The sequence below is a fragment of the Mesoplodon bidens genome (assembly GCF_964165515.1).
Source record: "Mesoplodon bidens genome assembly, chromosome: 8".
NCBI classification, from domain to species: domain Eukaryota; kingdom Metazoa; phylum Chordata; class Mammalia; order Artiodactyla; family Ziphiidae; genus Mesoplodon; species Mesoplodon bidens.
Window position 1 is genome coordinate 109,455,796 of NC_138165.1, and position 15,151 is coordinate 109,470,946.

General features: G+C 51.5%; 1 protein-coding gene across 5 annotated transcripts in view; it reads left to right on the top strand.

The window, feature by feature from the left end:
• The window catches only part of AGAP1 (ArfGAP with GTPase domain, ankyrin repeat and PH domain 1), a 566,346-nt gene extending 553,340 nt beyond the window's left edge, over positions 1 to 13,006 (top strand). For all 5 annotated transcript variants that reach the window (XM_081243347.1, XM_081243348.1, XM_081243351.1 and 2 more), the window contains 2 exons: positions 8,928 to 9,183; positions 11,667 to 13,006. In XM_081243347.1, the coding sequence (XP_081099473.1) occupies positions 8,928 to 9,183; positions 11,667 to 11,870 (460 nt within the window). In that variant the 3' untranslated portion in view covers positions 11,871 to 13,006. The remainder of the gene's footprint in view (positions 1 to 8,927; positions 9,184 to 11,666) is intronic.
• The last annotated feature ends 2,145 nt before the right edge of the window (positions 13,007 to 15,151 follow it).

Consider the following 15,151-nt stretch of genomic DNA (forward strand, 5'->3'; position numbering starts at 1 on the left):
GGAATAAATGGCCATCAGTCTTTGTTGGCTGCCCTCCCCCATCCCGAGGCCAGCCCCCTTGGCAACGCGGCCGGGGGAGAAAGCATGCGTGCCGGGGGAGAAAGCATGCGTGCCGGGGCTCGCAGTGGGCCGGGGTCTTCCCCTGCAGAGAGAGGAAGCCCCTCTGTTTTCCTAACATATTGTTCCAGCCCCCTCTACCATGCCGCCCCTTCCAGTTCCTGTTTTGCTTGAGGCCGAAAGACACTTGGGAAATTCCTTGCTGCTAGCTAGTGCTTTCTTTCCTCTTCCTGGCCTCTTGGGTCACCATTTAAAGCCGTGCAGGTCTCCTCCAGTTTCTCCTCCTCACCCCAAAGGACATTCCTCCACTCCGGTACACTTTGCTACAAAATCTCCTTTCAAATCACTGTCGAGAGACTTCCCTGGTGGTCCAGTGGTTAAGGCTCCATGCTTCCAGTGCAGGGGGCGCGGGTTCGATCCCTGGTCAGGGAAGTAAGAGCCCACATGCCGCGCGGGGCGGCCAAATAAATAAATAAAGTCACTATGGAAAAATCCTTTCCCACCCCGTGAGGGGGAAAGAAAAAAGATGTTTCTGGAAGGAGCAGGGTGATAAGCACCCAGAAAGTTCTTGGCCTTCTAACATTTGGGAGGAGGATCTCCCATCAAAATGGACACATTTGACTTGACACTGAGGGGGCTTTTGGGAAAGGCCATGCCTGCCCAGGGTCTGAGCCAGAGAAAGCCTCGTCTGTGGAGATGAAGGCTGACCACTCCACACGTCACCCCAAAACATTGTCCATCCTGCCTCCATGATGGGCCCCTTGAGGACCCAGGGAACGTCTGGCCACGGCTCCCGTGTCTGCTCCTGGGGACCACAAAACGGTGCTGGAAGCCAATCAGAGGCTCTGTGGTTATTTGCTAAAATGGTCTTTGCTGGGAATCCAGCGCATTAACCTTGCTACCCTTGGCCGCCTGCTGGGCCCTCCCTGCCAGACCCCAAACACAGCTGGTGGCAGCTGAGTGTGGCTGCATCCTTGCAGCCCTCCAGTGGACAGAGGAGGGGCCACCGACCACATCAGGACGGCGTTTCTCTAAGCGGGGTGGCCCGGGTCGTGTGCGGCTCTAACTCAGCCTCAGCTTTCCCGAAGGGTCTTTGAGACCCGCCCTGCCCTTAGCCCCTCACTGACAGCACGCATTTGCGGTGCTCCAGTGACGTCATGGCCACCAGCGGTGACAGGTGCCCCCCGGGACCCGGCTGCCTAGAGAGGCTGCTGTCCTGAGTGCTGGCATCTGTATTGGCTTCTGTTCCACTCCGTCTCCCACACACACGTGGGTGATTTCCTTTCTCTTCATTCTGCATTTATAGTTATTCCCAAATAATTTTGGTAAGAAAAACAATGGGAGAGAAAAACCCTCCCTAGTGCTGGTCTAGACAGGTCATCTAGATGAGCACTATCCTCTGCCAGGATGGAGAAGTTCTAGATCCCGTCATAGAGACGCACTAGATCATCTGCACTGCCCAAGACAGCAGCCGCCAGCCCTGGCGCCACTGAGTACTTTACCTAGAGGAGCAGGACTTGTTGTTTTATCTGGATTAACTTAAACACCTGTGCGTGGCTCACGCTGCCCCCGGGGTGGTACAGCTCTAGATTCTCCAAAGCGACTCACACTTGCCCCATCACCACGTGGTGAGGTGATTGAAGAGAACGGGCGGGCGGAGTGCTGGGGACTCAGCTGGAATCCCACAACCCAGGCGATGCCCTTCCAGATGGCATCAAGTTTCCTTACTTGGGAGGTGGCAGAGCCCGGAGGAGGAGCTCAGGCGGTGACCACCGGGGACAGCCGCTTGGCCGTCACAGGTCGGGGACCCAGCAAGCCCGTCTTCACCTTCTGAGATGTGGGGGAATGATGGAAGGACCTACCCCACCAGGTGTTGTCAGAACGAAACCAGATAATTACTCAGCCCAGCGGCTAACACGTCAGAAGTACTTAAGAAACATTAGCTCTGATGCTCCTGGGGCTTTTCCTAGTGTGTGTAACAGAGTCCAGCTATTTTAACAGTGACCTGTCCATGGTTGATCACTGCATGCCCATTGCCTGGCTCATGCTGAATGGTAAATAAAGGTCAAGGAAGGATGAGAGAGGCTTAAAGTTTACTATAAAACTGCAAACAAAGATTAACATATACACAGTACTATATATAAAACAGATAACTAATAAGGACCTGCTGTACAGCACAGGGAACTCCACTCAGTACTCTGTAGTGACCTATATGGGATAAGAATCGAAAAAAGAGTGGATATGGGTATATGCATAATGGATTCACTGTGCTGTATACCTGAAACTAACACAACATTGTAAATCAGCTAGACTCCAATAAAAATTTTAAAAAAAAGAAAGAAAGAAAAATACCTAAAAACACCCCCCCAAAAAAACAGCAGACATTGTTGAGGACAACATTCTAGTCGATTCACATGGCCGAGGCATCCTGCTGTGGCTTTTCTGCTCACTGGGCTAAGAAGGCGCTGGTCCCCGTATCAGGCAGGCTGAAGTGCTAGGGACACCCAACCCTTCCCGGGACACCCTTCAGTTACTTGAGGGCAGATAAACCCTCACAATGGGCTGCTGTCTTTGTCCCCACTGTAATCAATCAGGTACAGCGCTATCACGTGGCTGGTCTTGCCCCAGTGGCATCCTTGGCTGTTGGATGCCTGCAGACCTCACCTGGCTCGCCACTGACCCCCGTGTTTCCCCAGAGCTGAGCACCACAGTGGTCTTCCAGCGCCTGGCACAGCAGCCCTCGCCCCAGGACTGGCCCCCGGGACTCATGATGGAACCCAGTCCAGCCCACATGTGGGTCGTGGCCACAGAGATGGGAATAAAGCTCTGCTTCCCCACAACCCTGAACTCCCACGTTTTCTTCTGCAAACGTAAATGCTCACTTCTGACCCCTCATCTTCTCTTCTCGACACTAACCTTGATGCTGTCGTGGTCTGAGTTAGCCGTCCTTGACCTGTGAGCATCACCTGGTTTATATTAAGAGGCCCTGGGAGTTGCTGGCGCCACAGTGGACGGGAGGGGACCAGAGCCAGCCTCACTCACATTCAGGCACGCGTGGACTAGAAAGCCCTCCTGCCCTCTCCGTCTGGTCCCCACGGGCTGGGAGAGCTCAACATCCATCCTTCTCCAGAGAGGAGCTGTAGCCGGTCCACAGGCCAGTCTTGAAGCCCAGCGCCGTCTGGGAGCCTGATCCCAAGTCCCCAGCTGGGGCTGCGTCCGTCCACAGCCCCATCGGCCTGGATGGTGTGGGATTCCTCAGGTCTTGGCATCCGGCCGTCCTAATTCAAAAAAGGAAAAGCCGTGTCCGTCAATTCCAAACTCCATCCTTTTCCCCGTCTTCTGAAGCTTGCCACAAAAATGACCCATCTCTTCTCCTGAAGCCTTTCCTTTATGTCATGATTTCCCCAAATATGGCCACAATTCTGCTATCACACATGCATGCTGTTCAGCATTCGACATGTAGGTCACTCGTAAGAACACGGCGGGTGTTCCGGGGTCAGGAATCGTCAACAAAGCCGGTCACCGTTGTCACCATCGTCACCGTCACCAGCAGCACCATCACAGTAAACGCTCCTGCGGCTTGGAGACGGCACCTCCTCAGTGGGGCCTCGCAGTATTTACTGGTGCTGGCAGTCGATTCCATTTGGCAGACACTAAATCTGCGGGTTGCAGGTGAGGTGTGCCCCAGGGATCACCTTTGGTGGAGCCTTGGCCGAGTCAACACCCCTCAGGGTCAAGTGTGGCAAAGCCTCGTCTGTCAGGCTGCAGGCCTAGCAGACCAGCTGAGCCCGGCAGACCCCACAGGACCCTGGACTCACGGCTTCTGAGACCTGGGCCCCAGGCTCACACATCAGGCAGTTTCCTGGGCCCGGAGGGCATGGAAGGCTACCTAGAAAGGGTTTCATCTTAGGCGAGAAGGAGAGAAAATATTTACTATTGTGCCTTCGATTGTATCTTGTCTTTCTCTTTGGGGGGATTGGGTTGGTGTCTTTCTTCTGATTAGTGGCCCGTTCTCTCATTTTCCCTGGTCCCGTGCAGCTGATTTATTTAAAGGTGTGTCACCACAGGGCTCAAATGAGGAGCGGGGCCTCCTCCTTTCTGCTGATGGCCGGCCGTGCCAATAATTCATTTTTTAGCTCATTAGCTAACGGAGGCTGTGAGCAGCGGGCCTCCAGGGGACTGGAATGAGGTAAGGTGATCTACTGCCAGCTACACTGCTCTTGAACTGGCCTTCCTCGGGGAAAAAGAAAGGCTGGGCCGAGACAAGCCGGGAATCCCAGAAGCAAGATTGGGACGTCAGAGTCACCATTAGGGTATCTGTGCTTTGGCGTGATGGTTTCTTGGGGTGAATGGTTTTAGACAGAATATTCTCGCAGAAGAGGAATCATTGTCAGAGTATCCATCTTTCACATGGTAACTGTCGGCACAGAAGCCAAGTGGAAACAATGGGCCATGTGGCTGTCCAGTGTATTAATCAGACCAGCTGCCATAACAAAATACCATAGACGGGGGTAGAGGAGGCGGAGGGGTTAAATAATAGAAGTTTATTTTCTCACGGCTCCGGAGGCTGAAAGTCCAAGGTCAGGGTGTCGGCAGGGTTGGTTTCTGTTGAGGCCTCTTCCTGGCCCGCAGACCCACCTACCGGCTGTGTCCTCTCCTCTGTGCACGAGGAGAAAGAGCCCCCAGCTGTCTCTTCCCCTTCTTATACGGAGCAGGACCATGATCTCAGTCAAGCTCGATTACTTCCTAAATGCTCTGTCTTCAAATACAGACACATTGGGTGGGGTAGGGCTTCAGCACATGAATCTGGGGGGGGACACAGTTCAGTCCATAACATCCAGGAAGGCTTTAGATGCCTCAAGGCCACAGGCAGAGGTCCATCCAACCAGACTTGGCCCCAGAGGTCCTGACAGCTATGGGGTCGTTTGAATTTGCTGAGCAGTCCTCACCCCAGTGTCTCAGGTCCTTCTGCACCCTGGAGGGGGAGCCCCACAGGACACCCATGGATTTGTCAAGGCCTCTGGCCAGGGTCCCCTCGCCCACCCAGTGGGAGTGTCAGGCCCCACCTCCCTGCCCCCAACACCACCTCATCACCCGCGACACCCCCATAGGGAGCGCTTGTGTGCGCGATAGCAGTGCGAATCTTGAGAGGTGTTGTTCTCTTCAAGCATCACGACACCCACGGCTGCCCTTTGTCAGGTGACCACTGTGTACAGCCAGCACGTCATCCGGACACGTGACTTCAAGTTCCAAAACCACCTTGCCTGCTGTAGACGTCCCTGTGCCCGTTTTCCAGGTGAGGAAACGAGGGCCCAGGAAGTGACTGAAGTTGGAAAAGTCTGCACCACAAAGAAGAACAAAGCAAGCACATAAACGCCAGCCTCTCCAAGGCCGAAAACCGCAGCCTTTGAGCTCAGTGTGGATTCTCTTTTCCCTCCCTCTGGCCACTGCAGGAAGCATGCAGAATTAAGCTTTCCTCCGAGTTTGTTAGCGTGGACAATGACCACAGGACATAGGCTGTAACTAATATTAAGTGCTGATGCACGCATGGGGGCTGCTGAATTAGCTCCCACAAAACGGAAACATTCCTGAATCCCCTGTTCCTTTCAGTTGGATTTCAGCTGTGGAGAAGCAGCACGTCGGACACAGACTCGAGGCCCAGTGGTCTGCCTTCCTTTGCTCTCCGGCCTCCTGGTGTCTGAAAAAAAAAAAAAAAAAAAAAAACACTGAAACATCACCGTCCTGCAGGACCCAGAAGCCAGCATCGAATGCTTATTTTTAAATAACACAAGAAGTTTTGGTGAAGAGCCGTGGTCCTGTCAGATAATAAAAACCATGCATTGAACAGATCTGGGGGCGCCCTTGGTGGAGGTGAGGGGCCATGTGGACGTGGGGCTGGGAAAGGTGGACCCCAGCGAGAAGGCTGCCTAGAGGCTTTCACTGCTTTTGTCTCCTTGCAGCATCGCTTGGGGACGGTTCCCAGTATCAAACCTGTTTTCTGTATTTGAGTTGTTGGAGGTTCTGAAACCCTTACAAATAATCATCACCCCGGTCCAAGCCAAGGAAGCCCAAGCCCCGGGCCCACCTCCCTGTTGCTCATTTCACATACATAATCTCAGAGTCTTCCTCTTACAGAAGGCTCCCCAAATGGTATGTGTTTTCAGCCCCACGAAACCTGGACCTGCCTTTATTACGTATTGCGAACGACACTGATTTTTAAAAGCAAAGAACAGCTTAAATGCACTCGTCATTCAGACACATGTCGAGTTCAGTGAATTCAGGTGAGCTTGGGGTGGGGCATTCCCCAAGAGACCACAGCAGAGGACCATGGCAGAGGAGCTAGAAGCTCGGGGGGTCTGACCTCGTTCTTTGGCTGGGGTCTTCGAATATTAAAAAGAAAATGGAATAATTGCAGTTAGGACTATAGCTACCATGTTCCATCCTCTGGTTTATCCCTGAATGACTTGGCAATGAGTATTAAAATCAACCAGAGCAGAGTAAAAGAGGTCTGATTTTAATGCCTACCAAGAAATGAGAATTAGCAGATTGGAACTTGAAAATCTGGCTGTATCTCCCCCACTACTGTCCCTTTTCATTTAATTCACGTTTTGCTCTTCGGCGATTTATGAAATGCATCAACATATGTTTAATACATTTTAAATAAGGTTTTAAAATAGCACGAAAAGCACAGCCCGGCCTGGGTTTTTTTTGTCTTTCACCTCTTCCGGTATTTCCAAGGTGTTGCCGGCGCTTTTGTGCTTGTATTTTGGCCCAAGTAAGGGATGGTGTGCAGCCGGCCTCCGAGCTGCGGGTGCTGGTGTGAGTTCTCAGCTGCAGCCACGTGCTCGTCCTGGAAATCGCCTAATGAAAAGGGTCGGGGGGTCACTCGGGGGTCCCTCGTATGGACCAGGAAGTGAAGCAAAACTAATCCAGATTTACTCCTGGAAGAAAATGTTTGCCTAAGTATTTAGAAACAGATTAGGGCTAACCCGACACTACATCACTAGGAGCAATGTAAACACGGGTAAAAGGTGTAAACAGGGCCTTTATTCTGTACTTGGAAAGGAAAAATGTCACGGGTAACGAGTTTTCTTTCTCCAGTCTAGCGGAGGCCCCAGGTGATTCCTCTGTGTGGTTTGTAGCTATGTACCCTCCTGACTCCCCCAGAGAAAATGCTGAGTTTTAGGAGAGGGCAATTGTGGATCAGTGTATATGTATGTCTCTGTGGGTAATTACAGTCACTTCTTATCTCTAGGGCTTCTGTTTCTTCTTTCATCAGCCTCATCAAAGAGCATCCGTCCGGGGACTTCCCTGGCGGTCCAGTGGTTAAGACTTAGCCTTCCACTGCAGGGGGTGCAGGTTCAATCCCTGGTCACGGAGCTAGGATCCCACATGCCTCGCGGCCATAAAACAGAAGCAATATTGTAACAAATTCAATGAAGACTTTTAAAAAATTGTCCACATCAAAAAAAAAAAAAAAAAAAAAGCATCTGTCCAGCCTAAGGTCCCCCACCCCACTCCCCCTACCCCCCTCCCGGCCCCGGCCCCATTCTGTTCCCAGACTCTCATTTCAAGAGCTACTTGTGAAATCTCACTTCTGTCTTCTGCATTTCCCCCCCACTTTTTTTCCCCCTAGCAGTGCTGCAGTCTTGAGGATTACTGAGTTGTTTTCAGTGGTTTTCACCTTTATTAGAAGAGGCAACACCCCAGTCCACCATTAGCGGCCCAAGTGCACGAGTAGACGGCCCGGGGTCTTCTCCTTCCGGTCAATATAAACACCCCTTGCTGTTGGTTTCTTCTCTCTTTCTTCAGCTCCTCTTCCCATCCTGCCCCCCCTCCCTTCCCCAGCCCTCCTTCCAGATGTCTCAGGCAACATCCTGTCCTCTTTGGGTCCCAGAGAGGGGGCCTGTTATCACTCCCACCCTCCTGGGGTTTCGCTCTTGGGGGAGGGGCACCAGCTGCCATGCTCGTAGTGACTCACACCTTCCCTCCCCATGTCCTCCTGCCCTCTGCACCCTAACTCAGCTCTGGCCTCAGGGGGCCACCTGCCTGGCCTCCTAGGCTGGGCCCCAGCCCACTTCCCCTCGAAAACCCACCCGGCTGCTCTTTGTCTTGAAGGAGTTGTTGACGCCCTCACCGAGGCTCCCCCAGGTATCCCGAGAGCTAACAAAGCCGAGCAGGGTCACGAGCTTCGCTTACATCTCTTTTCCCCATTGGATTCGCTGCCTTTTCATATGTGGTCTGTAGCAACATTTTCTTCTACAGGAGTGTGTATAAGACCCCCGAGCTCACACACACCCCCTCCCCGGCCAATGAGGTTGAGAACTAAGCCCTCGAGGTGCCCCCAGGTGGCAGAACCCGCTGGCCACCCTGCCCCCTGGACTCCAGCCAAGTGGTCTGTAATCCTGGCTCTGACTGTGGCTGCTTAAAGTGGATCGGGCCTGTGGCATCCATCCTGCGTTGGGCGGGCCCCCGGGCAGCAGGGTGATTCTTCTGGGGCCACAAAAAGCAAAAGAAATCACATGAGAGCTCAAGGCCGATCCCTGGTTCTCACACCTTAGGGTGTCAGAATCCCCTGCAAGGCTGGTTAAAACACATCCCAGGGGTTCTGATTGTGGGGGCTGGGACGGGGCCTGAGAACCTGCATCTCTAACAGGTGCCCAGGTGGTGCTCCTGGTGGGGACCCACTTTGTACACTGTAGGGAAGCCTTTCCCCGGAGGGGGGCTTCCTGGTGCCGGGTGAAGACACTTGGCACCGCCTCCTGGACACCTCCGGACCACACACCACACACACGTGGTGGCTGGGCAGAGGGCGGCAGCCTCGGTTCTCCCTCGCGATCGTGACCTCGCCTGTCTGGTGACTCTTGCAGGGAGGAGAAGGAGAGGTGGATCCGGGCCAAGTACGAGCAGAAGCTCTTCCTGGCCCCGCTGACGTGCACGGAGCTGTCCCTGGGCCAGCACCTGCTGCGGGCCACCGCCGACGAGGACCTGCGGATGGTCATCTTGCTGCTGGCGCATGGCTCCCGGGACGAAGTGAATGAGACCTGCGGGGAGGGGGACGGCCGCACGGCACTGCACCTGGCCTGCCGGAAGGGCAATGTGGTCCTGGCCCAGCTCCTCATCTGGGTAGGTCGCCCATGTGCCCTCGGCGGGGAGCCGAGTCGCGGCAGGCACTTAGCTCCCCGGGCATCATTCTGGGAGAAGGCTATTGTTGCCCGCCTGGAAGTGGGAAGCATTAGTAATAGGGGATTTAGGATTTGGGGTGGGGGGCTCCCTTTCAGCCCACCTGTGTGAGGGCACACACAGAGCACCAGTTTAAAAGGGAGGAATGAAGTCTCCTTACGCAGGCACAGTGGTCCACTTTGCACAGCATTTGCTAGCGTTTCTGCCAAGTTCATCTTTGGGATGACCCCTGCCTTGGGTCAAGCATAGTTGGTGATGTTCCTCTTGTTGCTTTTACAAAAGACTCCCATCATCGTTTGGTGGGGAAGGGGTGGAGAGAGAGGATATAAACTGAACGGTTTATGTGGTTTTCCCGTTGCCTCACCTTTGGATTTTTCGTTCACATAACACAAAAATGCTGGACCCTAGACTTTGAGCTTTGATGTGGTCGGAGTTTGTCAAAGGGCTTCTTCTGGACTCTTCCGATTAATTTCCACTGGGGAAAGTTATCTTTTTAATCTCTATTGAAGCATTTGCCATGCAGCTTGAATGGGGAGAAGAAAGGGAGAAAATGACTGTGCCGCCAGGAGCTGCTTCTGAGAAGCCCACACCCCCTGCCTGGCTGCTGCCTGCATGCCTTTGGGGTCCTCGGCCACAGCAGGTCCCCATTCGAAGGGTGGCAGAAAGCTGCCCATTGAGAGGGTCCTGGGTAGGGAGGGGAGGTGTGTGCTCACCAGTAGGGGGACACTGTCCAGAGGTGGCTCACCTGCTGGGGGCTCTTCTGTTCCCAACCCCAGGGGCAGGCGATGGGTCTGTCCAGCACAGCTGAGAATGATGCCAGTTTCTACATATTTTTACCTGACTCTTGGGATGGGTGTGATGGGAGAATTAGATACACAGATCTCAGAATCACTCAGTGTTCAGCTTCATGTTAGCAGTTGCATATGAGTCTGCTGGGGCTGCCCTGACAAAACACTACAGACTCGGGGGGTTAAACAACAGAAATTTATTTTCTCACAGTTCTGGAGGCCAGAAGTCCAAGTCCAAGGTCAAGGTGAGGACAGGGTCTTTTTTCCCTGAGGCCTCTCTCGGCTTGCAGACTTCTCTCTGTGTCCTCACAGGGCCTTTCCTCTGTGTGCACATGCATCTCTGCTGTCTTTTTCTCTTCTTATAAGGACACAGGTCGTATTCGATTAGGGCCCCACCCATATGACCTCAGTTAACCTTAGTTACCTCTTTAGAGGTCCTACCTCCAAATACAGTTCCTATGTTGGGACTTCAACATATAAAGTTTGGGGGAACACAGTTCCATTAACAAATTGCATGCCATCTTTCCCCCTCAAATTGGCCAAGAGTTCCTTTAATGCTAATGCTTCCTGAAGATGAGAGATGAGACTCCCATCCATGGTGGTGGAAGAAGTGGACATCAGTCCACCCTTTCTCAAGATCCAGAAGCTTAAAAATATTTGTGTAATTTAATCTCATATTACCCCTTCTAGTCATCACTCTGACAATCAGAGATCCTGAGAAAGATTCAATATGAGGATGTACATCACAGCACTATTTAGACCAATGACAACTTTAAAACACTAGTGTAGGGACTTCCTGGTGGTCCAGTGGGTGAGACTCCGCGTTCCCAATGCAGGGGACCTGAGTTCAATCCCTGGTCAGGATTCGATCCCCACATTCATGCCACAACCAAAAAAAAGATCCTGCATGCCACAACAAAGACCCGGCACAGCCTAAATAAATAAATTAATTAATTAAAAAAAATAATTTAAAAAAATAAAACAATGTGTAGCTACCGAGGACAGAGTAACTGAGTTATGTTCATACGGAGGAATATTATATGGCTGTTATATGTCATGCTTTTGAATAACTGTTAATGATCTGAGAAAATTATCAGAGCAGCAAGTTCAGTAAAAAAAAAAAAAAAGATACACATTATTTGTGCAAGTTTTATCTCAGTTATTCATATATGCGTTTAGATTCAAAGAAAAACCATTAGAAGGAAATCCGCTAAAAGATTAACCAAGATTATCTCTGAATAGCGAGATTATACGTGATTTTTTCTTCTTGTGCTCTTATATATTACCTATGTATTTCCTACAACGAAAATGAATCGCCTCTGAGATCGAAAGAGTGATCGTTTTTTGTGCTTATAATTGGAAAGTCAAAATAGAAATAGCAAAACTAGAGGTATCCTTGGTCCGTTTCTGTTGCACAGGGGAGGGGCTTTTCGATGCAAAAAGCACATCCTTTTCTGAAAAGAATACACCTGGCGGGGGTAGGGGGGACAGGGGCAGGGACACTGGACGCTGGTCTCCCCCGCGGGTTCCTGGTAGCGCGTCCCGGGGTCCGCATCTGCCCCAGCTGCCTGCGGGGTTGAACAAGGCGCCCTGTCCCCTCCCTCCCGTGACCCTAACGCGGTTCTGTTGCCTCCGCAGTACGGGGTGGACGTGATGGCCCGCGACGCGCACGGGAACACGGCGCTGGCCTACGCGCGGCAGGCCTCCAGCCAGGAGTGCACCGACGTCCTGCTGCAGTACGGCTGCCCCGACGAGCGCTTCGTGCTCATGGCCACCCCCAACCTGTCCAGGAAGAACAATAACCGGAACAACAGCGGCGGGAGGGTGCCCACCATCATCTGAGGACCGGCGGTGCCCGCAGCCTCCCACGTGCCCTCAGGGATCACGCCACGTGAGTCCCGTCGCGTCCCCTCACTCCTCCTGGTGGTCCCCAGCCAACCCCCCATGCCTCCACCCCCCACCCCCTCACGCCAAGCGAAATCACAAAACCTGGATGGTCTTCAAGGGGCGAAGAGGAGGCCCGGAGACTGCAGCATTGATTCCTTTGCATAAACTCCCCTGATCAACACACAGGAGCGACCGGCGGGCCTGGGTTTGTTGATGGTAGCACACGGCGCCGGACCCTGGTCCCTCCGGTGGCCGGGAGACAGAGGGTGGCACAAGGGACGGGACGTGGGGAAGGGGAGGCGCGTAGCCCGGAGAAGGGGCGGCTCCCCTTAACGCGCAGGTCAGCACATCAGTACATTTCACCTCCACCAGACGGAACACTTGGGTTTCATCTCTTCTCCGAGGAGCTGGACGGCATAAATCAGAAGCAAGCAGAGTTTGTCAGGTTTGAAGCCCCTATGATGGTATGTGTCAAATCAGTTGTAGCTAATCTGTCCAGGGAGAATACTGGCTTCATTACACTCGTATAGTTGAGTTCTTCCAGCATTACCGCTGTTTAATAGAACATGATTAGTCATCACCGAGAAGAAAGCATATTAGCCAAGGAGGTAGTTACCCAGCACGCTCGGATGATTGCCACAATGTGACTGCAATACTCTTAGAAGCATCATATTATCCCAGACATGTTCTTTCAAGCCCTTGGAGTCCTCCTTTCTAAATTCACTGTCATAATTTAGTATCTGTTTAATTTTTCAGTCCAAAGAGAGGAAATCAGTTGCCGAGTATTATTTGACGGCAGTCTCCTTGGCGCAAAAACAAAATGGAAAAAATAAATAAGAGTGACTTGGAAGTTCAAAAGGAAATCACGAATTCAGCTAACAACAGCATTTTGAGCACATTTAGTGAACTAAGTAAATGCGTAAAAGGCTATTTTTGCCCAAACCTGAGAGATAGTCTGTGTCCTTTTGCCGAGGTGGGTGTCTTGGGTCTCAGTCGCTCTGGGGCCACGTTGCCCAAGTCACACAGGCTTCTGTATTCTGTCTTTAGATGAGATGTGTTGAAAATCTATTTGAATAAAAGAAGTTCATAAATATGCATTGATTTCTGTACAGACAAATGGCACCTCTGTTAATGTATAAATTGAACTGGATGTGAACTAATAATATGCAACTAGTTGAGGTAAGAGGGTTACAGATCATTGTACACGGGAAATATTCCCAGCAGTAAACACTTCCATTAATGTGATATACAGCTTCTAAAAAGGAGCATATCAGAATAAGATGGTGGTACAATTTGCTTATTAAAATCAAGAAAGGGGGGGATAAAAGCATATTAGAGGGGGAAAGAGGCGTGTGATTCCTTCTGACCCTACTTTTGCCCACCCAGAGGAACAGGCTGTGGCAACGCGGGGGTTGACTTTCCAAATCCCAGACCCGGGCACTTTGCAGAGGTCCATCCTGACCGCCGCTGCCAATTTGGGAGCACAGACTGACTCATGAAACGCCCTGAGACTTTTTTTTTTTTTTTGCCTGGCGGCCAGGCCCGTCATTTTAGTACATCACCCGATTTGCCGTCGTCATGGTTTCTGGCTGCTTCAGACTTCGGCCACCTTCAACGTGGTGGCCAAGCATAGTAAACCAGATCGTGACACCTTAGGTGAAAAAGGAGAGGGGGCAACTGTGCCTTGAGCCCTTTGGCAGTACGACGGGGGAGAGGGCGTCACCTTGAAGGACGGCATGGGACTGATGTAGCACAGAAACGTAGGACCACGTTCACTCTGCCGCCTCCGGGGAAGTTCCTTGCTCTCATATATTAAACCTTCTATTTTGTAAGAGTTTTTCCTCTTCTTTCACGTTTTTAAAAAAAATTAAAGTAGGTGGGGAAAAAATAAAGCTTTACGCAGTTTCTACCTGGGTCGGTGTTTCATGGGCATTTCTAACCTTGACGCAGCTCAGTGGAACTCGGCGGTTTCCCAGGATAACAGGTGCGGAAGCCTCCAGCCTGGGAGCCTTGACAACAGGTCCATAATCCCTCCACCCGATTTTTAATTCTGTTTCATCGCTGTGTGGTTACTTAAAATGTGAATAGAGGAAAAAAGGAAGTCCTTCCTGTTTTTGAAGAACGCATTACTGTTCTAATCCAGCCACGCGCATTGGCCTCCCCGTTAGCATAGACATTATGTAGTGAACGCAGATAGAGTATAAACGAAATTCTTAAATTATTTCATTGTAGTTAATTCCCACTGTAGGAATGCTTTATCACAGTGAAGCCTTCTTTTGAAAAGAAACGGAGTTCCTTGTAAGGCTTCTCTTTGGGATGTATATGGGTGTGTACAGATTATTATACGTGTTTATAATATAATATTTTCCCAGATGACTTCTTTTTTCACTTAGCCTTTCACGACCTGAATGCTAGACAGGTTTCTTCCCTTCCCTCCCTCCAGCGCTGGGACTTCATTGATTCCTCCTTAGAAAACTCGACCCCTCTCCTGCTATTTTTAGCGATATTGATCTGCTGCAGGGGGCAGCCTGCTTTCTCGAGCCCTGAGTTTTGGCAACAGAGAAAAGGCGGTAGTGGGTTTTAAGGGTTTTCTTTTAAAATAAAGGTGACCGGCGGCTCGTCTGTTTGTATGTCAGTGTCAAACTAGAAGTCCTTTCTTTGCTGACAACGCTCTCATTCCCATCTTAAAGCCTTACTAACACCAAGGCCAGAGAAGCAAGGACCCGGGGCCAGTGTTAGAAATAACCAGTTGAGGAAGGGGGTCTGGTTTTCATAGTTTATTTCCATGTAAGTTCAGGGACATGACAGTGACACAGGAAGCCACCACTGCAGAACCCACGTAACCTTTTCTATTCAGAATTCAAATTTTTCCTTGACGAGAAACCCACTGGCTGGGGAAGCCATGTAATAAGGCAGCCACTTGTGAGGGCACCTGCACAGGTGAGCTGGTGTACTGCAGACCTCTCTGGATTTCTCTTGTGGCCAAGAGAACCCTGCGGAGAAAGGAGCCTTGATTCTGACAGTGCATGGGTGGACCTCGAGTACTGAGGTGGACAGACAGATGGTTCACCAAGCCAGGGTCCCAGGTTCCTTCTGTCTCCGGTCTTCCCAGGAGATGAGCAGTCGAGGGTGAGTGAGTGACGTTACTGCCATGAGTCTTTGGTCCCATAAGCAGGTACAGTTTCCTGTCCCCCGGGAAGCCCACCCTATGTGGAATCATCCCAGAAAGCAGGTGA